Source organism: Trichosurus vulpecula, chromosome 1 (genome assembly GCF_011100635.1).
Source record: "Trichosurus vulpecula isolate mTriVul1 chromosome 1, mTriVul1.pri, whole genome shotgun sequence".
In the NCBI taxonomy this organism is placed as follows: domain Eukaryota; kingdom Metazoa; phylum Chordata; class Mammalia; order Diprotodontia; family Phalangeridae; genus Trichosurus; species Trichosurus vulpecula.
Window position 1 is genome coordinate 523,432,545 of NC_050573.1, and position 24,358 is coordinate 523,456,902.

At 38.3% G+C, this 24,358-nt stretch overlaps 1 protein-coding gene across 1 annotated transcript in view; it reads right to left on the minus strand.

Annotated features, from left to right (window-relative positions):
• Window positions 1–1,688: 1,688 nt before the first annotated feature.
• ARPC1A (actin related protein 2/3 complex subunit 1A) overlaps window positions 1,689–24,358 on the minus strand; it is a 35,614-nt gene continuing 12,944 nt past the window's right edge. Inside the window, exons 4-10 of the mRNA XM_036741863.1 lie at window positions 23,431–23,653; window positions 15,553–15,660; window positions 10,810–11,022; window positions 8,838–8,913; window positions 8,426–8,619; window positions 2,946–3,036; window positions 1,689–2,055 (exon numbers count right to left, since the gene is read on the minus strand). Of these exons, the coding sequence (XP_036597758.1) occupies window positions 2,017–2,055; window positions 2,946–3,036; window positions 8,426–8,619; window positions 8,838–8,913; window positions 10,810–11,022; window positions 15,553–15,660; window positions 23,431–23,653 (944 nt within the window). The 3' untranslated portion in view covers window positions 1,689–2,016. The remainder of the gene's footprint in view (window positions 2,056–2,945; window positions 3,037–8,425; window positions 8,620–8,837; window positions 8,914–10,809; window positions 11,023–15,552; window positions 15,661–23,430; window positions 23,654–24,358) is intronic.

A 24,358-nucleotide genomic window follows, 5' to 3' on the forward strand; every position in this document is an offset into this window, starting at 1 on the left:
GGAACCGTGGATGTGCAGGTTTCAACATCAATCCTTTACTTTCCAAAGGGGTGGCATTCTTCCTTAGTAGGCGATTCCTCCATTCGCATTTCCAATAGATTCCGGAAACTTCACTGCCTACACAAAGATCTCTCACATTGAAGGTTAACTTGGACCCAAAGCAGGTACCAATCCTTATTCTAACCTTTAGAACAGTACAAGGTGTCCTTAGAGTTCTGGTGTTGACACTAAGAGGCTGAGAATATAACTCGGTGTTATAATCCTCTTGCTTTAACATGACAATGAAAATCACCCCACCAAAACAGATAAAGTTGTCCCCTCCATCAACCAACAATACAAATTAAACTGATTCACCATGGAAATCATGAAAACTATGTACATTTCTTATACGACCAAAAGTTTTTCACTCAAACCTAGAAGGCAGTATGGCGTAGTAGAAAGAACACTGGACTTAGGAGTCAGAAAACCTGGGATCAAATGTTGGCTCTGTCACTTAGTAGCTATGTGAATGTGGAGGTGTATAGGGTGTTGAGGGAGGACCTTTGATGTGAGGGCATGCCGAAGCCTTTTCAGGGCTGCTCATCCCCCTCTGGCATCCACCTTCACCCAACTCTCACCTGTGGTTCCCAGATGCTGTAGGATATGTAGCAGCCACACCCCAGTAAGACTGTCTAGAGAAGCTAAACCAGGCTGAGGGTAACCAAGAGGCCTCAAACCCATCTGTGAGTTAAGAGAGATTTCTGTCCCAAGCATGTGAAGACTTCCCTTGGTTGAATGGGCAGCTGAGAACAATTCATTCCAACTGCCATGAAAGCAGCTGAAGTAGGTGCTGTGGAGAATTAGAGCTTGGTCAGACATGGAAGATGCCAGGGTCAACTACTGAATCCTGGGCCACTGCCAGTCATCTTGAGTTTTGTCTTGTCACTGGACATCGACGACTTTGGAAGAGAAAGTGAGATTAACAACTTTTACGCAGCTCTGCTTCACTTAAATCTGATTCATACGCAAGTCAAGACATCACCCATCATCCACTATTCTACCCCAATATCGTGATGTTATTGATCCTGTTTGAAAATTAAAGATGAACAGCATGTGAATGTGGACAAGTCCCAAGTGACTTTTCAGAAACACACACACACGTATGTATGAATTTATGTGTGTGTATATACATTTTGTAGTAGGTCTTTTTTTCCAAAGAACTGTAAATTAAGGGATAACTAACCATCAAATGGGGAGCAGCTCAACACATTATTGTATATGAATATAACAGAATGTTATTTTGCTGTAAGAAATGATAAAGGGGATAGCTTCAAAGAACTCTGGAAGATTGGTATGAACTGATGCAGATCAAGGTGAACCAGGAGAACATTTTACGTGACAATGATATTGTAAAGACAACTCTGGTTACCACAATGACCAACACTGATTCCAGAAATCATGTAAAACAGCTACCTACCTCCTGACATGAGGTGATAAGACTCAAAGTGCATGTTGAGACATTTATATTTTAGATATGGTCAAAATGGGATTTTATTTTTTTACTATATGTATGTTACACATATATTTTAGTTTTTAGTTTTCTTCTTTTTTTCCCCCAGTGGGATGGCAGGAAGTAGAATGGAGAAAAACAGATTTTAGTTCACTGCAAAACAATAAAATTAAATTAAAAAAATTCACAAGACAAATACTTCCTGTATTTTTTTTTATTTTTCTAGCAGACAATTTACATAAAATCCCCCTTTAATTTAGTGTGACAACTTCCCACGATAAACTACTTAAAGAGCAGCTTTGGTCAAGAATGGAATGAAATAGCCAATCAAAAAGACATCACTGCTGATTTTTCAAAACCAATACATTCACCAATTATGTTCAAAAAAAAAAAAAAACCAAAAACAAAACATCTGCAAGGGATATTTTCTCAGTTTTGACTTGTGGTAGGGTCTTTCCCATCTTCATGCAAATGCTGGAGCTGCATTCTGTCAAGTGTCTGTCATGCTAGAGAATGGAAATACAGCTTCACATGATTCGTAGCCCCTGGATTGAAGACTCTAAAGTCTGGAAAGAAAAGAGAAAATCAATTGACTAAGGAGTTTTATAGTGGTAATCTGAAAATCCCCAAAGAGGCTCTCTAATAACTCCCTCTACAGGATTATGTCTATGGAATGTTTATGGAAAACATACTATTGATGTATCTTTATACATTTTACACACATATACATACAGACATAGATCTATACAAAGATATATGCATCTACACATACGTACACATACTCAGAAACTCTTCAAACTTCTAGGAAGTGGTGAGTTATCTAATGCTTCTTTGTATTCCCTCAGTGCTGACCAAAGTATCATCAAAATACAGACAGTTAAATACAGGGTTATCTGAGTCCCTCTGACAGGAAGGTAAGAGATATCTAAAGGGAGGAGACAATGGCAGAGATACTGTGTTTCTGCCTAGATCTTCTCAGGCATTTACTTATACTCGTCTCTGTTTTCTAAATTCTAAAGATGAAAACCTCCCTAGAGATAAAAATAAATATCATGCAAGTATACAGGTTGTGGCCAGATTATGCAAATGTTTTAGTTATTTTAACATCTAGAGAAGTTAAACAAAGCCAAACAAAAATGTCTGCGTGTGTGTGTGGTGGAGACATGTTCGTATATTTAACTTAGATATCTCCACATACATAAATTCTTCTTTCCACTGAAAGAATAAATGAGGATTAGAGAGGTTCCTGATTACTAATGGGTTTGTCTTAAAGCTTTTAACTGAATGACATCTAACACTGTGTGCTTCTATCATATACATTAGAAAATTTTTACTTGGTTTCAAATAGGGTTAACGTTGCCCCACATAGACAGTACTGCCATGGAAATGTCAGCTACTTATTTCTACCACCACCACCGCTACACAGACAAAATCTATTACGAAAGTTAAAGACTACCTTGAAATCCCAAATTGTCATTGCTCCATCAATGCCAGTGGTGCAAAATTTGCGGCAGTCTTGCTTGTCCACTTCATAAATAGACACTTGGCTGAAAAAGGAAGAATAAAATGAGGGACTTCAGGGAATGTTAACACTGCGGCAGTGATCTACGGCTGTCCAATCTGTCCTGTAGCAGGTCAAGTTTTATGGCTGCTCAAGTGAACGAGCTATCCATCAACTGGAATATCAAGTCTTCCATCCAAATTGGTCTGCAGCAGTTTGACTCAGAGAACACCTTAATCTGTTTGCTCTCAGGCCTAAGTTCATTTTAAGCTGTATTTCATGGATTTGTGGACAGGAGGCTCCAGTGAAACGCCTCAGAGCTTATTTCCTTGAAACAAAAGGCAGAGGTGTTAGAAGACGGAGATTTCTAGCAAGTCTGCCAAAGAATTTACTAAATGATACCATAATAATCTACTTCATACGCTAGCCAAAAAGCCAGAGTTTGGGATAAGGATAAGATCACAGAAATAACCACAACAGCACTATTTTAAACTGCTTTCACTAGTTCAGATTCCATCAGGCTAGTGGAAAAGGCCCGAGTTCAGGTCCTGGTTCTGCTCCTCACCAGCTGTCACCTTGGACAAATCACTTCTCTGAAGCTCACTTCCCTCATCTATAAAACGGGCACAATGATACCTGAACAATGTACAGGACCTCAGAGACACTCAATGATATAATGTATGTGAAAACACTTTCTAACATTAGAAGCATGATATACATGCGAGTAATTATGCTCAAAGGGAAGTTGAAGTGTTACTGAAACCCACCTGGCTATAAATACAACATCACGCAGTCATCCCAAATGTATTTATAATACATAAACTCCATTTGTAACATGAATTTCACCAGTAAAGACAGTGTGTGCTACCAATTCCAAACAAGAAAAGAAGAGGCTAGGGAATGAAGGAAGTCACCTTTGAGTTCCATAACCAGAAAATCAATTGTAGAGCTCAAAAATAACCTTTCTTCCTTACAAGCTCTGGAACCTATCTTCTTCCAGGCAAAGTTAAAACTTAAAAGAAAACAGCTATTCCCATCTGAAAGGATTTCACCATTAAAAAAAAACTGCACTCTGAAAAACTTCAGGAGAAGCAGTAAGAGAAGTCTATTTCCTTTCTGCTAGGCAATCTGCATAGAAATGCAAAGAACAATATGCTAAGAAATGGCTTTTAAAGACCTTCATTTGAAAAGTCTTTGAGAGGTGCAGTTGCAAGATGAAATAGAAAATAAAGCCTGTTCTTTCAATTTTCACCAATACTTGGCATTGATAATTTTCAAGCTATTTTCGAGCCTGTCTGCTCGACCAAACCACTTAAACTGCACTCATTGATGGTATCAAAGAAGATGAGGGCTAGAAGGGCCTTTAGGGGACAAATCACCTTGCTCACTCCTCCTTTTAAAAATGAGGAAACTGAGGATAAAAACCACACCCCAAGTTAGTGGTAGAGCTACAACTAGACTCGCCTGACTCCAAGACCAGCATACTATGCTATTTCCAATTTCTTCAGAGAAAATCTAGTGCTTGCAACCCATCATAAAATTTTGTTCTCAAGAGATCAAAAGTCTAATAAGACAGAGAATATCTTATGGCACTCAGGCTGAACACTGATTTGAATCCTCAAGAAAACTTTCCTTTCTTCCCTTTAGCCTCTTATTTTGCTGGACAAAATTCAAGCCTTCCTTCTTATTACATAGTTACAAGTCCCTAGTGTGAAACAAGTCAAAGGAATCCATAGCTTTATCATAATGACACTAATGAATTGCATTTTTTTTCAAACCATACAATTCTCTTGTTCTTAAGTATAAGGACAGGAGTCAGGACTAGACCCACAATCTCACTGGCATTGGGAACACTTGGGTGAGAAAATTCACCCTCCCTGCAGGCAAGCATCTTCTCTGTAACTTATAGTCTTAGAGAATTGTTTAGAGTATTTAGAAGTTAAGTGACTTGCCAGGGTGACACCGTATGTGTCAGAAGAGGGCCTTGAACACAGGCTCTGAGTCTAGCTCTCTAACCACACTATACCACTCTATGCCTCACCCATAAGAATGAGTTAAAACCCATAGACAAAGCAGAAGACAGAAGCATGATTTCATAATGAACAAAGTCATGACATTTTGCCTCATGTTTGCTAGTAAGGAAACTAATAAAAAACTGTAGTGCAGCTTCTGAGCATTTACTATAGTTCTGAAAAATATTTGACAAAGTTAAATCATGGTAATGGGTTATATGGCCTTAAAATTTTGCTGCATATCTTTCCCAATCCTCATAATGAATGGGTTTTTGACTTTCATATCTCAAAAGTCAAAATCATTCTGTAACTCAATCACTATAACTTGAAATATTCGGGGGGAAAAAATCAAGAAGCAAAGGAAATCCAGACTCTTAGTGAGTCTCTTACGTGAAGTAAGGCTAGTTTGAATGGTATGAGGTGAGAAGATGGAGGAATGGTGCATCAGACATGACAGCCTCTCTAATGAGGTTATATGCACTGTTTAAAAGGGCTAGGGGCGACTTCCGGGGGCAGAGCCAAGATGGCGGCTGAAAAGCAGGGACTTGCGTGAGCTCCCCGCCAGGTCCCTCCAAAAAACTATAAAAAATGGCTCTGAAAAAATTCTAGAAATGCAGAACCCACAAAATAGCAGAGGGAAGCAGGGATCTAGCCCCAGACAGCCTGGATGGTCGCTGGATGAGGTCTATCATGAATGGAGCAGAGGGGAGTGGAGCTCAGCGTGGGTGGCGGCAGGACCAACCAGACCAGCAGCAGGCTGGAACAGGCCCCAGCACCCTGAATCAGTGAGCTGTGGCAGTTACCAGACTTCTTAACCCACAAACACCAAAGACAACAGAGGTTAGTAGGAAAAGCTGCCCGGTTCAGCCACTGCCCCAGGGGCAGCGAGGGAGGCGCAGCTACAGAACTACAGCTGCAGTTACTTCTGGCCCCAGGCCCACGTGGTGGGAGGAATTAAGTGGCGGATCAGAGCAGGACTGCAGAGCCTGCTTAAGACTGCATCAGGTCCAGGTTGGTGGTTCTTGAGGAAGGAGGAGTGCTAGTGTAGCAGAGCTGGCTGTATAGAAATAGCTCTGAAATCTACAGCGCATCCCCTCAAGCTTGGAACAAAGTACTCTTTGCTCTACAAGCAGTCATACCCCAACGAAAAACTCAAGGGTCAAGTAAGTTGGCTGGGAACATGGCCAGGCAGCAAAAACACACTCAGATTCAGTCTCAGACTTTGGAATCTTTCATTGGTGACAAAGAAGACCAAAACATACAGCCTAAAGAAGTCAACAAAGTCAAAGAGCCTACACCAAAAGCCTCCAAGAAAAACATGAACTGGTCTCAGGCCACGGAAGAGCTCAAAAAGGAGTTGGAAAAGCAAGTTAGAGAAGTAGAGGAAAAATTGGGAAGAGAAATGAGAAGGATGCGAGAAAACCATGAAAAACAAGTCAATGACTTGCTAAAGGAGACCCAAAAAAATACTGAAAAAAATATTGAAGAAAACAACACTTTAAAAAATAGACTAACTCAAATGGCAAAAGAGCTCCAAAAAGCCAATGAGGAGAAGAATGCCTTGAAAGGCAGAATTAGCTAAATGGAAAAGGAGGTCCAAAACACCACTGAAGAAAATACTACCTTAAAAATGAGACTGGAACAAGTGGAAGCTAGTGACTTTATGAGAAATCAAGATATTATAAAACAGAAACAAAGGAATGAAAAAGTGGAAGACAATGTGAAATATCTCATTGGAAAAACCACTGACCTAGAAAATAGATCCAGGAGAGATAATTTAAAAATTATTGGACTACCTGAAAGCCATGATCAAAAAAAGAGCCTAGATATCATCTTTCAAGAAATTATCAAGGAGAACTGCCCTGATATTCTAGAGCCAGAGGGTAAAATAGAAATTGAAAGAATCCACCAATCGCCTCCTCAAATAGATCCCAAAAAGAAAACTCCTAGGAACATTGTCGCCAAATTCCAGGGCTCCCAGGTCAAGGAGAAAATACTGCAAGCAGCCAGAAAGAAACAATTTGAGTATTGTGGAAAAACAATCAGGATGACACAGGATCTGGCAGCTTCTACGTTAAGGGACTGAAGGGCTTGGAATACAATATTCTGGATGTCAATGGAGCTAGGATTAAAACCAAGAATCACCTACCCAGCAAAACTGAGTATCATGCTCCAAGGCAAAATATGGATTTTCAATAAAATAGAGGACTTTCAAGCTTTCTCAGTGAAAAGACCAGAGCTGAATAGAAAATCTGACTTTTAAACACAAGAATCAAGAGAAGCATGAAAGTGTAAACAAGAAAAAGAAATCATAAGGGACTTACTAAAGTTGAACTGTTTTGTTTACATTCCTACACGGAAAGATGATCTGTATGATTCATGAGACCTCAATATCATAGTAGCTGAAAGGAATATGCATATATATATGTGTGTGTATACATATATATACATATGTGTGTATCTATGTATGTACATATGTAGGTGTGTGTGTGTATATATATGTGTGTATGTATGTACACACACACACACACGGCACAGGGTGAGTTGAATATGAAGGGATGATATCTAAAAAAATAAAATCAAATTAAGGGATAAGAGAGGAATATACTGAGAGATGGAGAAAGGGAGAGATAGAATGGGGTAAATTATCTCACATAAAAGTGGCAAGAAAAAGTGGTTCTGTAGGAAGGGAAGAGGGGGCAGGTGAGGGGGAATGAGTAAATCTTGCTCTCATCGAATTTGACCTGAGGAGGGAATACCATACACACTCAATTGGGTATCTTATCCCACAGGAAAGAGGGAGGAAGAAGATAAAAAAGGGGGGATGATAGAAGGGAAGGCAGATGGGGGGAGGAGGTAATCAAAAACAAACACTTTCGAAAAGGGACATCGTCAAGGGAGAAAATTCAATAAAGGGGGATAGGTTAGGAAGGAGCAAAACATAGTTAATCTTTCACAACATGAGTATAATGGAAGGGTTTTACATAATGATACGCATGTGGCCTATGTTGAATTACTTGCCTTCTTAGGGAGGGTGGGTGGGGAGGGAAGAGGGGAGAGAATTTGGAACTCAAAGTTTTAAAAACAGATGTTCAAAAACAACAACAAAGAAAAAAGTTTTTGCATGCAACTAGGAAATAAGATACACAGGAAATGGGGCATAGAAATTTATCTTGCCCTACAAGAGAAGAAGGGAAAGGGGGATGGGAGGGGAGTGGGGTGACAGATGGGAGGGCTGACTGGGGAATGGTGCAACCAGAATATACGCCATCTTGGAGTGGGCGGGAGGGTAGAAATGGGGAGAAAATTTGTAATTCAAACTCTTGTGAAAATCAATGCTGAAAACTAAATATATTAAATAAATTAAAAAGAAAAAAAGGGCTGGGGGCTGCCTCCCCGTGACCCTTGGTGATTGGTACCTACGTGATACTGTTTTGGTGTAGTGTGTCTAAAGCAGTGTTGCGATCCTCAGTCGTGGCTCTCTTGTCCATGTTGCGGAAGCGTTCCATGGCAGAGATGTTGCGCTGGATGCTCTGTTTAGGAATGTCTAATTTGGAGACGAAGGTCAAGGAGCCACGATCATCATAATTAAACAGCATTGGGCAGCAGTCGTGGCCCTGAAACAAGACATTATTAAGGCCATGGAAGATACCATCACACATTTAGCTGACTGCTAAGGAGAACATTCATTTTTAGCATTTTTCACTATTAAAAGCGAACACAATTTTCTCTAAAGGGCTTTTATGCATTGTGAACAGCTTCATAATGTATGCATTATTCTCTTGCTGGAAAAACTACAGAGTGCCACAAGAAAAAAATGAAAAGAGATACTTACAGCAGCCACCACGCTGTTCTCAGAGACAAACGACACACTCAGGAGTGGGAGGAACTCTGTTTTCAGCTGTGAAACCCTGAACATAAGAGCACTTATTAAACATAGCTTCTTTACAGACACACAAGATGACAAAGAACCCATCTCTCAGGGGCTCCAAGGACACGAGCTTATGGTGAATCAAAATATCAACACTGTAAAGAATTACACATATGAGATAGGTGGGTCCTAAGGTAACTTTCTTGGAATCACAGGAACTTAGAATCTGAAGGGACCTCCGAAGCCATCAAGTCCAACCCCTTAATTTTACAGATGAGCACACTGAAGCCCAGAAAGGTTAAGGGATTTGCCCAGAGTCACATAGATAGTAAGTATCTGAGGAAGGATTTGAGCCCGGGTCTTTCTGACTTTAAGTACAGAGCCTTTCCAATGCCTTCCCATCAGCTAAGACATAAAACTCAAACTTCCAGGCAAGGTCATTCCAGCATTTTATTTCCCTCTTCCCCCACAAAGAACCTTCCATTCCAGCCAAACTAGTCTATTCATTAACCTCTAAAAAGGCCATGTGCTTTTCTATCTCTTTACTTTTGCTCATCCTGCTCACTCTTCTTGAAAAGTTCCTGACCCTATTTAAATCCTATTTGTCCTACAAAGCCCAACCTAATTTCTATCTCTCTCTAAGAAGTGTTTCCTAACTACTCTAAAGATGACCCCTTCTTCCACTACCATTTATTTGGAATTTAATGACATACAGGCTGCTGTTAGCTGTATTTTCATGTATCTTTGACTCTATAAATTCCATGACAGAAAAGACTCATCCTATACCTAGCATGGCACCTTACACTTATCAGGTACTCAGTGAAAGTTTGTAGATTGACAAGGATCAATCACCTGATTTTATTCAAAAGAGGGTACATTTTTAAGATCATTTTTTAAAAGTTAGTGTCAGGTGCTAGATTACTATTTTATCTTTTACATTCACTGCGACACCAGATTTTTATTTGTTTCAGAGGGTATGACAATAAATTCATATTCTTAATAACACATTTAAAGTTTCATTATGTATATTAAAACCACCTAGATTAAGATGAATAAAATTTATTACACTACAAACACTACAACACTATGACCTTTGGGGAAGTATAAAAACCCCTTAATCTAGTTAAGAAAAAAAAAATCTCCCAAATTTGAGGCTATGCTATTACTGTGCCAGCAGAGGGAGCCAAAGTTACCCAAGAAAACTAATTTCTAGGACCAGATAACTTCAGACTCGCTTGGGAATCTGTTTATCAAGACAAGGCAAAAATTGATAGGAGAAAAGGTGACTGAACTGTTTTCTTCAATTCTACAACAAACAAATATGTAAACATTAACTCTAGTCATAAAGAACTTAAATAATAAAGGGGTTCATCATAATTCAAATTGTTCCAACATATCACAGAAAAATTAGTTATCAAAAATTTTAGGTATTACTTAATTGGGTCCAAATTAATGGAAATGTTGAATATTCACTTAGTAAATAAGGTAAGAAATTTAAGGTAGGAAATAAAGTCTTGTAAGAACCAATGTGACAGAAAGGAAGACGTCTGGAATTACAGAATAAACTAGCTATTTTGAAGGAATGCTTATCAGTACCAAACACCAGGTAAAGGAATCTCAAAGGAATTTTCAACAGTTCTTCCGTTAGATATTATTTCTGGCTGTAGGAACATAACCTTTATTCAAGTCCAGGTTTAAAAACATTTCAAAAGTTAGCTGTTACCTAGTACAAATACATCTCAAGGGACCTATTCCGTTAATGAAAATTTCTAAATTCAAAGTCTCAATATATTTTTGTAATTTTAAACTGAGTTAAACTCAGCCGATTAGGTAATAGGGACCTATTCTGACTTTCTCATATCCAATTTCTACAAGGGAGAAAAGGCTTCAAAATGGAAGATACTATATGTTTAAAAAAAAAGAAAAGAATACTTACATCATGTTTTTGGAGGCATCAGCAACTGATACAGTACTATCATGGCTGACCCAAGCGAGGCGGTTTCCACTGGCAGAGAAACTAACTCCATGGACCCAACCACCACTTCCAGTACCACCAAACTCTGACATCAGTTGACCAAAAGGCATCTTGGTACCCCATGGAGTACTGGCTGGCTTTTCATCAACTTCTTTAATGTAGGCAGAAAAAACTCTAGAGAATGGGGAAGAAAAAACTACAAATGAAAAAGAACATATTTAACATCTCAAATTTGTGTAATTTTTTAAAGATTTCCAAAGCATATAATTCACAATAATCCTGCAAGCTATAGAGAGTACCAGTATTACATTCCCATTTTATAGATGTGACAATTTAAGCACAAGGAGACTAAGTGACTGTGACACAGTAAGTGGTAGGGCTAGAACACTTGAATCCCTTCTCCTTATTCCAAGGTCTTTAACATGTCTGAATACCTGTATTTTATACATACACACCCTTACATTCTAACCCACACAACCCTCCTTCCTGCTAAAGTGCCACACCAATGCTTCACTGTGACACGGAGGTGACCCTCTTGGTCGAGACACCAGCAAGATTCAATAGGTCTTAGCTGGAAAGGCTTCTGGCTAGGACACAGAGATGGACTGTGTTTGTCATCCAAGACTAAATTTGGAGATGCTCATCACAAGGGTGATTCAGAGATGTGAGATGATGATAACAGGTGACAGAGAAAAGACAGAACTAGTCAAGTCTTATTTAGCTCATTTTATTTGCCAAGGAGGATGTTCTCTGTATTGGAAAGAATGGATAAAAATGGTTATCTGATAAGAAGACAGTAAGAAAGCATCTAGCTTCCCTCAATGCGTTCAAGTCAGCAGGCCTGGATGTACTATATCTCAGGGCACTGAAAAACCTGGCAGATGTAATTGCTGCCAACGATCTTTGAAAATTTTGGAGAACAGAAGGTGTGCCACAAGAATGAACAGAGAAAAATGTCCTGATTTTCAGAAAGGAGAAGGAGGTAGCCTCTTCAAAGTACAGGCTGACAGTTTCCTAGCAAAAGTCCTAACATATTATTAAAGGGATCCTTTTTGAGCTTTTGGAAAAGACAGCAACAAATACTGGCAGTCAGTATAACTTCATTAAAAACAAGTCGTTTCAGGGTAAACTTGTTTCCTTTTTGTCAGGATTATCAGATTAGCTGGTCAGAGAATGCCACAGATGTAGCACACGTGGATTTCAGCAAGGCATTTGACAAAATCTCATGCTACCCTTGTGGACGTGATGAAGATATGGGCTCATATTGTTGGCTACATCACTAGTTCACAACAAACATATATCAAAAGGCCAAGATGATGGATTAAATCTTATTAATAAGATGAAATTTAACAGGAATAAATTTAAAGTCCAACACAAGTTTACAGATTCAATTGTACAACTGTAGCTAACGAACCATATAAAAATGATTTTGGATCTTAGTGGACAGCAAACTCAACATGACTTAAAAACTTAAAAAATTTGTTTGTTCTGGACCTATGATTTCATCAGCACATAAAATTCCCAGCATGGAAACTTTCCACAACTACAGATCAGCAAGCTGAATGCAACTTAAAATCTTAAGAGAATTGCCTGGGCATTAAGAGGCGAAGTGACTTGCAAATGGTCACAAAGCCAGTCAGAACATAGTAGAGGAAAGACTTGAAGCTAGGTCATTCCAACTAAAGCTGGCCACTATACCTATGTTGCCCCTCACTAGTACACAGCAGCCAAAAATACTAACTTGATCTCAGCCTACCCTGAGAGAACGAAAGTGTCCAGGATGAAAGAAGTAACAGCACTGCTTCACTCTCTCCTGGTCAGACTGCATCGGCAGCATCGTGTCCAGTTCTTGTTGCCACATTTGAAAAAGGATATGGACGACTTGGGGAATGTCAAGAGATACCAGGAAGGTTGGGAGTGTAAACTAATAAGGAACTCGGGATGTTTAGCCTAGATTAGAGAAGACTTAGAGGGAAGAGGAACAAGGCAACCAGCATCAAGTACTTTAAGGGGAGTAACGTGAAGTTAGACTTATTTTGCTTGTGTGTGCAGAGCTGGGGGCCACAGGTGGATGCTGCAAAGGCATATTCAGGCTAAAATTCAGGAAAAATTTCCCATCAAGTACGAGCTGTTCTTAAAGTAAACCACTAGCAGATAGACTTGAAGCCAGGAAGACTGAGTTCAAGCCCAACACCTACTGGCTGCCCAGGTAGGTAACTTAATTTTTGCTCTAGGCAACTTTATAAGTTGCAGAAAAGGTGGCAACTGCATTGGAAGACCAGGGTTTCCTCATGCAGGGATTCTCTCCACTCATGAAATCAGAGATCCAGTTCCTTTCCCTAACCATAAACAGAAAGGAATGTCTTGGGATTCAGCAGATTTTCTTTAACCAGAATATCTTCAAGCAGAGGTTAGATAGCTACCCAAGAATATTGGAGCAGACAGTACTTTAATTCTTGGGCAACATTAACTCTCAAAGACCACTTACTGTTTTTTTTCGGGGCAGGGGGGGGCCCCCCCGCGGTTGGAAAGGTTCTACCTTGGTGGATGGCCTATTCAATGGTCCTTGAAGTACTGCTGAAACACACTCAAGAAATTTAGGAATATCTAATACTGAAAAAAGGAGCTAGTATCCTAACACTTGGAAAGAAGGACAGTTTCATTTAAAATCAGATTTAACAATGGAAAGTTGTGAGTTAACATGAATTCATCTGGAGAAACATATATGCACTCACAATTTCAAAAGCAAACAGGCCTAAATAATTTCATAGTATACTCTCACTGATATTGATTTGAAGAATCAAGGACAAATGTCCAAAAGAAGGCAACGAGAATGGCTTGGTTAAAGGAAGTAGGAATGCTTAAACTAGAAATGGGCAGACTTAGCAGGAACATGATAGCTGTCTTCAAGAATCTGTAGAACTGTCTTGTGAAAGACAGTTATGTGACATAGACACTTATATGAAACATCTAAGGCACATATAAAGATGGAACCATTATTAGTGTTCAATTTTTAAAACACAACAAAGTAACTGACAAAGGAATCCAGAATCTTAGAGCAGATCACATGAACAAGATTATCTTCATAACAAAATAAAAAATGAAAATGTTGTAAAGGGAATAACTCCCCTCCCTCCCTTCCACTTCCATTTCACAATTAAATGTCTGCACTCTTCATGGCTCAGTCTGCTTTTTTCGCACATTCTGAGAACATTCGTCCACTCTCAAAGTTTAGATTATCATAGATTAGAGATAAAAGGGACCTCAGAAATCGAGTTTAATTCTTTCATTTTAAGGATAAGGAAACTGGAAGCCAGGTTCTTGAACCCCTAAACTTCTTCCTGAGCACTAGTCTTAAAGCTCTAACTGCCTCAATTAACATCTTCATCTGCATATGACCTAAAAATCAATTCATCACACTGAAACTGGTTTTCCCCCAAATCAGCAACTTGCCCCAAATTCTCTGTTTCTACCATTCTTCCATTAATTCATTAACTCAGCTTCCGAACACTGGAGTCATCTTTGATGCCTCCTTCCTCTCTACTTGGACCCTGTCAATCATTGAATCCTCTTGACTGTTCCTCACTAATACATCAAATTCATCCCTTTCCATGCTCTCTGCTACCACTCCATTCTTGGCCCCTCCACCTCAACAGTGGAAGCAAGTGGTGAGCACAGGTGGTCATTAAGTCAGAGACTAAACTGATTTTATCTTAAGCTATGATGGAAGAATAATAATGAATTGGCTGTGATAATAAAATGAAATGGAATTATATTCAGAAAGACATATATTCAAAGGACAAACTTCTTTGTTATACTTTGAATCACGTGTGCTATTCTGTATCTGCCACACAATGTGAACTAAACTCTATCCTGATAATCATGTTTTCAGATCTAATAGAATCATGCTGGTAGCTATTCTTTTTCTCTTTGTTAGCAATACCTATTTTCAACTTCCAGAGAAGCTATGACATTATGCTGCATACCACAAACAATGGTAGCTGAACATACTGTAGGAACAAATCAAAATTTAGGAGACCAGATGACATTCAAAACCCTAGGAAGGATTCTGAAAGATGACTGCTTAGCTCTGTGTTAAAATAGAATTCACTAGATGAGCCAAACTTAATTGATGTTCACTCAATTCCCTACTGTTAAATCTGGTTTTAAATATTTAGCAAGCATTCTTTCCAAATAATAACCCAAGAGCAGTGATACCAGCTGCCTTTTTCTTCATGTAACCTAATGGATTCCTCACATCTTTTCTGGTCTTATATATCCCAAATAACATTGTTTTTCACAGAAGGGCAAAATTCAAAATTTCTGCTTCTTTGTCAGTGATTCAACTGCATTTCTTCTGATCTTGTCCTAAGAAAAATAACCAGTGTACCACTTTTAAAATAATAGTAGTTGTGCTGTATTTTGTTAATCTTAATATCATAGAAGTGATATCACAAGGGCCACTGTCAGAGATGTTATATTAGAAGGAATATGTCAGTGTCAAAACTTTTTTTCCACTCTATATTGCCCATATTTTCTGATATTGGCAGGAAGTTGCTAAAAACAAACATATACATACAAAGGGATTAAGGTCCTAGTCTTTCTATGTTATTACTTCTTGACTTTAAGTTTGATAATACAAAATGAGTTAACACCTAGTGAGCCAATTTGAAATCTGTAAATCAAATTTAGTTTTTTTCTCACCTGCATTTGAAGTCACAAGATCCAGCAGCCAGCAAAACATTGTTGGGGTGCCAGTCCAAACTAAGGACAGTAGAACGAATTGGCTTTTTAATGTGTTTGCTCACCCACCTAGAGCAAAAAAAAAAAAAAGTGATAATTTATATATATACACCAAGAGATGTCAAGCCATAGCTCCCAATGTCACATAAGTGTACCAAGTAGATAACATCTAAGCACGAATTTCACTTGTACTAGTGTGGTTAGTCATTGTGTTGATGAGATTTCCTAAGTCACTTGAAGATATCTACCTTTAAAATATTATTGTTATTGTATAAATTGTTCTCCTGGTTCTACTGACTTCCCTTTGCATCAGTTCATACATGTCTTCAAAAATATTTTATTCAAGAAGACAGTCAGCAGGTACTGGACACAATGAGCACCAAATATCATAAAAAATTAATTTAAACTCTAACAGGAAATGATTGGCTATAAGAGAGTAAGTTTCAGATTAGCTGCCACACATAGAACAATAACTAGTTAGAGGAGAGATCAAAATTGATACCTGATTTTAAAATAAAAAGAAAATGTGATGTACAACTGAGACAATCCCAACCTAACCTAAATAAGTTGTTGACATTTAAAAAAGGGCAAGGGATAAAAGAACAGAAATTTACATAGATTATCATATTTACTAAAGAAGTTAACATGTAAATCAACTGCCATTGTGAAGAGACCAAAAGATCCTAGAAAATACTTTGGTCAGTAAACATCTGATCTCTTACCACAGGGCTGTCCAAACTTAGGTTTTTATTGAAATAGACAACTTATTTTGATTTGCCATTTTAGTGAGAGTTCTGTGGTAGCTCAGCTTCATTTACTAAAGCATTTATGTAAATTTCTATGCTTGTAGGCAGGCAGCATTTCGGACAGCCCTGCCTTACCAAATGGAAAGATGGCAGCCATGAGGAATATAAACTAACCTGAAAAATCTTTATGGAAGATGATAATGAAAGACTGGAACAGGATTGTACATATTTATTTGCATGTTGTTTCCCATTAGATCATTGAGGGCAGGGGCTATTTTTAACTTTCTTTGTGTCTCTAGCACAGCGCAATACCAGGCACGTAGAAAGTGCTTCAGAGATGTTTGCAGGCCCGCTGCTGGCTAGAGGCAAAACAAGCTTACAGAAAGCTTGATGAGACCCAATTAAGGCAGATCATGCTGAGAGCATTTAAGGATGAAAGTGGAAAGAAGACAATCAACAGAAAACAAATAGATGATGTGTCAAGATTTATAACAAGCTATTTTTCCTCAATGACACCAGACCCACAATATTTGGATGCTAACATCACAGTCCCTGATACTGGGCTATGTGCAAACATGTTTGCCATAGTCCTGAGGGAAGTTCAGCCCTACAAGAGGAAACAGAAATAGCACTAAAGAAAACAAAGTTGGACAGAGTGGGTAATCCAAATATACTCAGAAGAGATCTCTACTGGAGGTGACAATTTTGAGGGTGTTTGATGGATTAATTTTCAAGAAATATGAAAGTGGGGTGGATACCAAACACTTGGTAAAGAGTCAGACTTTATTTTTAAAAATTTTTTTTATTAATTTATTTTTAGTTTTTGACATTTACTTTCACAAGATTTTGAGTTCCAAATTTTCTCCCCATCTCCTCTTCCCACCCAAGACAGTGTGTGTTCTGACTACTCCTTACTCAAATCTGCCCTCCCGTCTATCATTCCTTCCCCTTCTCTTATCCCCTTCCCCTGCTATGTTCCTGTAGGGCAAGTTAGATTTCTATACCCCATTGCCTGTATATCTTATTTCCCAGTTGCATGTTAAATCAATTTTAAACATTCGTTTTTAAAACTTTGAGATCCAAATTCTCTCCCTTCCACCCTGCCCACCCACCCTCATTGAGAAGGTAAGCAATTCAATATAGATTATACATATGTAGTCATGTAAAACACTTCCATAATAGTCATGTTGTGAAAGACTAACTATATTTCCCTCCATCCTATCCTGCCCTCCATTTATTCTATTCTCTCCTTTAACCCTGTCCCTCCTCAAAAGTGTCTCCTTCTGATTACCCCCTAACCCTCATTCACCCTCCATTCTGTCATCCCCCCGTCTCTTATCCCCTTTTCCCTCTACTTTCCTGGAAGGTGATATAGATTTCCATACCCAATTGAGTGTGTATGTTATTCCCTCCTTAAGCCAAATCCAATGAGAGTAAGTTTCACTCATTCCCTCTCACCTCTTCCCCTCTACTGTAAAAGCTTTTTCTTGCCTCTTTTATGTGAGATAATTTACCCCATTCTATCTCTCCTTTTCTCCTTCTCCCAGTACATTCCTCTCTCTCACCCCTTAATTTTATTTTTTAGGTACCATCTCTTCATATTCAACTTACCCTGTCTGTATATACGTATATTCCCTCCAACTACCCTAATACTGAGAAAGGTCTCATGAGTTACAAATATCATCTTTCCATGTAGGAATATAAACAGTTCAACTTTAACAAATCCCTTATGATTTCTCTTTCCTGTTTACCTTTTCATGCTTCTCTTGAGTCTTGTCTTTGAAAGTCTGATCAAGAATGCTTAAAAGTCCTCTATTTCACTGAAGGTCTATTTTTCCCCCTGAAGGATTATACTCAGTTTTGCTGGGTAGGTGATTCTTGGTTTTAATCCTAGCTCCTTTGACCTCCAGAATATCATATTCTAAGCCCTCTGATCCCTTAATGTAGAAGCTGCTAGATCTTGTGTTATCCTGATTGTGTTTCCACAATACTTGAATTATTTCTTTCTGCCTGCTTGCAATATTTTCTCCCTGACCTGGGAACTCTGAATTTGGCTATAATAATATTCCTAGGAATCTTCCTTTTGGGATCTCTTTCAGGAAGTGATCAGTGGATTCTTTCCATTTCTATTTTTCCCTCTGTTCTAGAATATCAGGGCAGTTTTCCTTTATAAGTTCTTGAAAGATGGTGATTAGGCTCTTTTTGATCATGGCTTTCATGTAGTCCAATAATTTTTAAATTCTTGCTTCTGGATCTATTTTCCAGGTCAGTGGTTTTTCCAATGAGATATTTCACATTGTCTTCTATTTTTAATTTCTTTTGGTTTTGTTGTATAATTTCTTGATTTCTCATAGAGTCTTTGGCTTCCATTTCCTCCTTATTTTCTTCAGTGAGCTTTTGGACTTTCTTTTCCATTTGGCCAATTCTGCTTTTTAAGGCATTCTTCTCCTCATTCATTTTTTGGACCTCTTTTGCCATGTGGGTTAGTCTATTTTTTAAGGTGTTAATTTCTTCACTATTTTTGGGGGGGTCTCCTTTAGCAAGCTGTTGACTCATTTTTCATGATTTTCTCGCATCACTCTCATTTCTCTTCCCAATTTTTCCTCTACTTCTCTTACTTGATTTTCAAAATTCTTTTCGAACTCTTCCATGGCCTGAGACCAATTCATATTTTTCTTGGAGGCTTTGGATGTAGGAGCCTTGACCTTGTTGTCTTCTTCTGGTTGTATGTTTTGATCTTCTTTGTCACCAAAGTAAGATTCTATAGTCTGAGTTTTTTCCCCCACTGTCTGATCATTTTTCCAGCCAATTACTTGACTTCTTAACTCTTTGTTAAGGTAGGACTCTGCTTTCAGTGTGGAGGGTGTACTGTCCCAAGCTTCAGCGGTTTTGTGCAGCTGCTTTTAGAGATACTTCTAGGGACCTGCAAATTTTCAATTTTTCCAAGGTAGCATGATCAAAGGAGAGGTGTTTACTCCTCTTCTGGCCTGTGCTCTGTTCTGTGACCACAAGCACTCTTTTCTGTCTTGGAACTGTGAAGAGGATTCCCTTTCCACTGCCACCACAAGCTTTGCCATGACAAGACTCCTCTTTGTCCCAGGACAGTCACCCAAGACTGTGACCAGATCCAAGCAGGGCAAAGCAAGAGAATCCTGCCTCAGTGCCAACAAAGAGATCTCTGCAATCCCCCTCCGAGCAGCTGCTTGATCCCCCCACCATCTGTGGGCTGAGAGCTCCAGAAGCAGCAGCTGCAGCTGCTACCACCCCAGAGCTAGGGCAGGACCATGCTCCTCTCTCACCAAGTTGTCTGTGGGCTTTGTGGGTTGAGAAGTCTGGAAACTGCCACAGATGCCAGTGATTCAGTCCCCTGAGGCCTGCTCCAGGTTTGCTGGGGCCCCATCTGTGCTGGCATGTTTTGCACTAGACTGTGTTCCTTTCTCGGACTAATGCAATAGACCTTTCCTGTCAACCTTCCAGATTATCTTGGGCTGGAAATTTGTTTCATTCTGCCATTTTGTGGGTTCTGCTGCTCTAGAATTTGTTTAGAGTCATTTCTTACAGGTATTTAGAAGGGTTTGGGGGAGAGCTCAATCAAGTCCCTGCTTTTGCTCTACCATCTTGGCTCTGCCCCCACCCCAGACTTTATCATTATAAAAAAATTATCGAGAGAATATCAGTAACTACAATCCACACATGTATCAAGGCATCCTTGATGAAAGTACGAAGGGGAGGTGAAGGGAAAAAGAACAAGTATTTATCAAGTGTCTATGATGTGCCAGGCATCATGCTAAGCACTTTACAAATATTATCTCATTTGATTCTAACAATCTTGGAAAGTAGGTGCTTCTAGAATCCCCTCTTTGGCAATTGAGGAAATTGAGGCAAACAAAGATCAAATTACTTGTCCAGGGTCACACAGGTAGGAAAAATATGAGGCTTAATTTGAACTGAGATCTTTCTGATTCCAGGCCCAGATTTCCATAGCATACTACAACTTTAAAGTCATACAAATAATTGAAAGGTATAGAGAGATGACAAAATCTCACTGTACTTACTATCTGTTGGCTATAATCATTTGATTTGACAGAACAGAACATTCCCTTACAACTCTCCTCCTATGTATATATTAAAATCATGTTTCTTTTGAAAGATGCAACAAGAGATAACTTCTACATCTTTCTACAAATTTATTTTTTTAATTAACAAAATTATTTTTCCTCTCCTTTCCACCTATCTTCTCCCAAATCGGGGCAGGGTGGTAGTAAGAATACCTTTGTAACAAATATGCATATTCAAGCAAAACTAATTCTCACATTGTCTAGGTCCAGAAATATATATGCATGTATGTGTATATGTATATATATATACATGTGTATATATATATATATATATATATATATATGTATCTATGTATACGTACACACATATCTATATATCTATTAATTATCAACAAGGCATAAGACATGAAAACTTGCTTGTTAAACATGCCATTGTCATAGAGGAGGTTCATAGTCAAGTCCAAATCAGAGAGATTCCCTATAGAGGGCAATGGCCAACACTGTGCTGTTTGCATCAACTCCCAAAACAATGCAAAATCTTCTAAATGAAATCCACATTCACTAAAGAGTTTAGCTTCACCATCCACACTAGGAAAAATAAATAAATGCCCGTTGTCCTGGATGCAAAGCCCATGGAATGCCATTACACAGATGTTGAAAAAGCACTGCAAATGGACAATGAGCCCTGAATTGACTAGAATGAAGACTGCAAATTGGATTCCCTTTGGTAAACTGGGAAATGCTTGTAATGACTTCAAACTTCTCCTTGAAACCAAAGCCTAGCTTGTTAACCTCAGCAGTGTTCTGGTGATGCTATATGGTAGTAAGAGATTGTCTGACCTACAGTCTCAGCAGAATTAAAATTATAGGTCATCCAAAGGGCACTGGGGTGTATGTGGAGGAGGGCCACCTTGAAGAGAATTCAACAGATTACCATGAAAAACTGTACAGGAGAAATGGCATAATGATTTAATAGAAACAAATTAAACAAATTTCCAGTGAGAGTAAAGGCTAATCAATGGATGGAAAGTTGAGAAATCACTGGATGGCCCCTCTGTGAAGGATTTATAGGAGGACATGGAACGAATACTAAAGAGCAAGGACAAGAGTCACATGTGATGAGAAGGCACGACTGTGTGAGACTGACAGTTGTAATGATATCCAAGTATCAAGATTCACTAATTAGTTATCCTTTCTTATCTCCACCTTAGTTTTACAAGGTACCTGAATCTTACAAATTCATTTTATAATCTTCTATCAAGTTACAATTCTATTTTCAAGGGAATAATTAAGATCTGCCCTGTAGCAGAACTATCTTTTATGTGTTGTCTCTCCCAATTAGTGTAAACTCCTTGAGAGCAGGAAAGGTTTCACTTTTCTGACTCTACCATGTAAGCAGGCTTGATATTCCTCCAAACTGCTGCATTTAAGCATACAGCACAATGTACAGAGTGAGGAGCAAGACACTTAACAATTCATAACATCATCTGATGTCTCTGGGTTGTGATGACAATCATCATGTAAATTAGCAGGCTATTTTAAGTTAAAAAATCAGTAGACTAGAAGTCAAGACCAAGATCTTTGTCTTCAGTTTTACCACTAACTCATGTGACCTACGCAAATCAATACTATTTCTTCTGACCATAGTTTCTTCACTTATTAAATGAAAGGGATGGACAAAAATGATCTCTAAATTCCTTTCAGCTCTAACATTTTACGATGCTCTGAAATATTATTTTACAATTGAGGAAAAGCTTCTCAATACATAGAAAGTAAAAGAAATAGAGCATATTCAAATTATTTCCTTCACCCTGTTATCCAGCAAAAAACCCCTCACAACTCTGGTCTGAATTTTCTCCCTGTAGGTATGCAAAGAAAAGGTTTATCATGCATATTCACTGAGAAAATAAGATTGTACAAGGGATCTATCTCTAGGGTACCTAAATAAAAAATTTTAAGCCCTTTAAAAGTTCTCAATTTACACAGAAACAACTAATGGCTAATTACAAGTAATTCTCATCTATTCATCAAAGTAAATCTCCTCAGAGGCAACATTTTGTTCACTGTGCTTGAAAGAAAACTAAATCTTTTTAAAAGGTATATATTTCTTAACTCAGACTGGTTTCTTTCCAGTAAGTACAAACTTTGAAAGTTTTATTATATTATAAAAAAGCAAGAAGATAATTCCCTTCCTTTGCTGTGCCTAAATACAACAGAAATGGCAAGGCTGTAAAAAGTACACTGCTAATTTTGGCTGAAACACAAACACTGCAGGTTACCACAAACCATTTCCAAGTTGGAGGATATTTACCACTATATCTGAATGTGTGTCAGATGGAACAGAATTGTTTTCTTATCACAGCAAACAGGAGGGAATGGTTAAAATAAGTTCTTTAGACATATAATAAATTTCTCTATTTTGACTGGCTCAGTTTCAAATGATTTATAAAGTACAACATTCACAATTATGCTTCCAAGATTCTAGTGAATTTTCATTGAGATGGTTTACATACTAACATGACAAATAAAGTATATTAACAAAGAATGGGTGAGGAAAACAATTCAGAATCCATCCTAGTAGAAGTCTAAGAGGATAGGTGTAGGGGAAAGGGAAAATATTCTAACATTTCTGTGGGCCTCTGAGTATAATTAAATCTGTAATTTATATAACAGAGTAAGAAATGGCATCAGGGTTATAAAACTGTAATCTGAAAAGAATGATGAGAGAGAACAGAGGTCTAATTTTAGCGACTGGAAAGAAGCTTGTAGACCAAAATACACAAATAGATGGCTCTGGTGAGAGAGAGGTATGTGTGGCCTGATCATTCATATATACTCACAAAGAATATCTTAACAGAGTTTATAACAAATTTCAAGGGGAAAATATTCTCCAGATTAACACTCAGTTTTTTCCATAAACCATTTCTAGACACCATTCCATGTGAGCCTCAGGATATCATACAGAATACAAAAATAGGTCAGAATGTACAACTTTACAAATTTGTTCTCATTTATTATTTCTAAATACTACTCACCAGTCATTTTCAGACTCAAAGTAGCACACAGAAATCAGTCGAGCTCCACTACCTACAGCAAATTTATTCTCCAGAGGAGACCATTTCACAAAGGTGGCTGCACGATTGATCCTCAAGATCACCAGGGTTGGTTTCCAGATGCCATCTTTCTGACTCCAGACATAGGCATTACGGTCTGCACCACAAGTTACAATTCGATCGCTCTTGGGAGCCCAGTCAATACCTGCAGTTGAAACTTCATATCAATGTCTTAAAAAGCTGACTGTGTCAAACTAAGCATAGAGTGCCTGCTACTGTGTCTTAGACACAGTGGGCACTCAAAAAAAAGTATCTCTACCTATAAGTATGGCTTTTTTTTTCCCTAACAGAGGAAAAAAAACACATCTAACTTACTACTTATACCAATAAATGTGGATAGCATGAATTTTCCCATTTTAAAAAACTGCATAATGGCTCCAGAAAAAAAAAAGTCATCAAAATTGTGTCTGTAGGAAGCATGTCATGTTGAGGACATTTTCGTGCAGGAACTTCCTTTATCAATACAGACTGCAACCCAGTGTAAAGCTTAATAGTCTTAAAGAGTTTCCAGAAGCTCAGAAAGGTTAAGTGACCTGTCCAGGGTTCCACAGTTGGTAAACGAAAGAGGTAGGATTTGAGTCCAAGTCTTCCCGAGTCCAAATCCAGCTCTCTACCCACTAGGCTACATGGCCTCTTAGAAGTTGCATCTAAGCTCAAAAAGATATAGTAGAATAAAACTAAAAGTTCTGTCTAAAATAAACCATGAAACTCCAAGTTCCAAAAGAAGCAGCAATGGCATCTGGTAAAGCAAATTTCAAATTAGAAAAAAAAAATTGAAAAAAGACAAACAAGGGTATTACATATTGGTGAAAGGGAAAAAAAGAACAAAAATATATAACAAATTTCAATT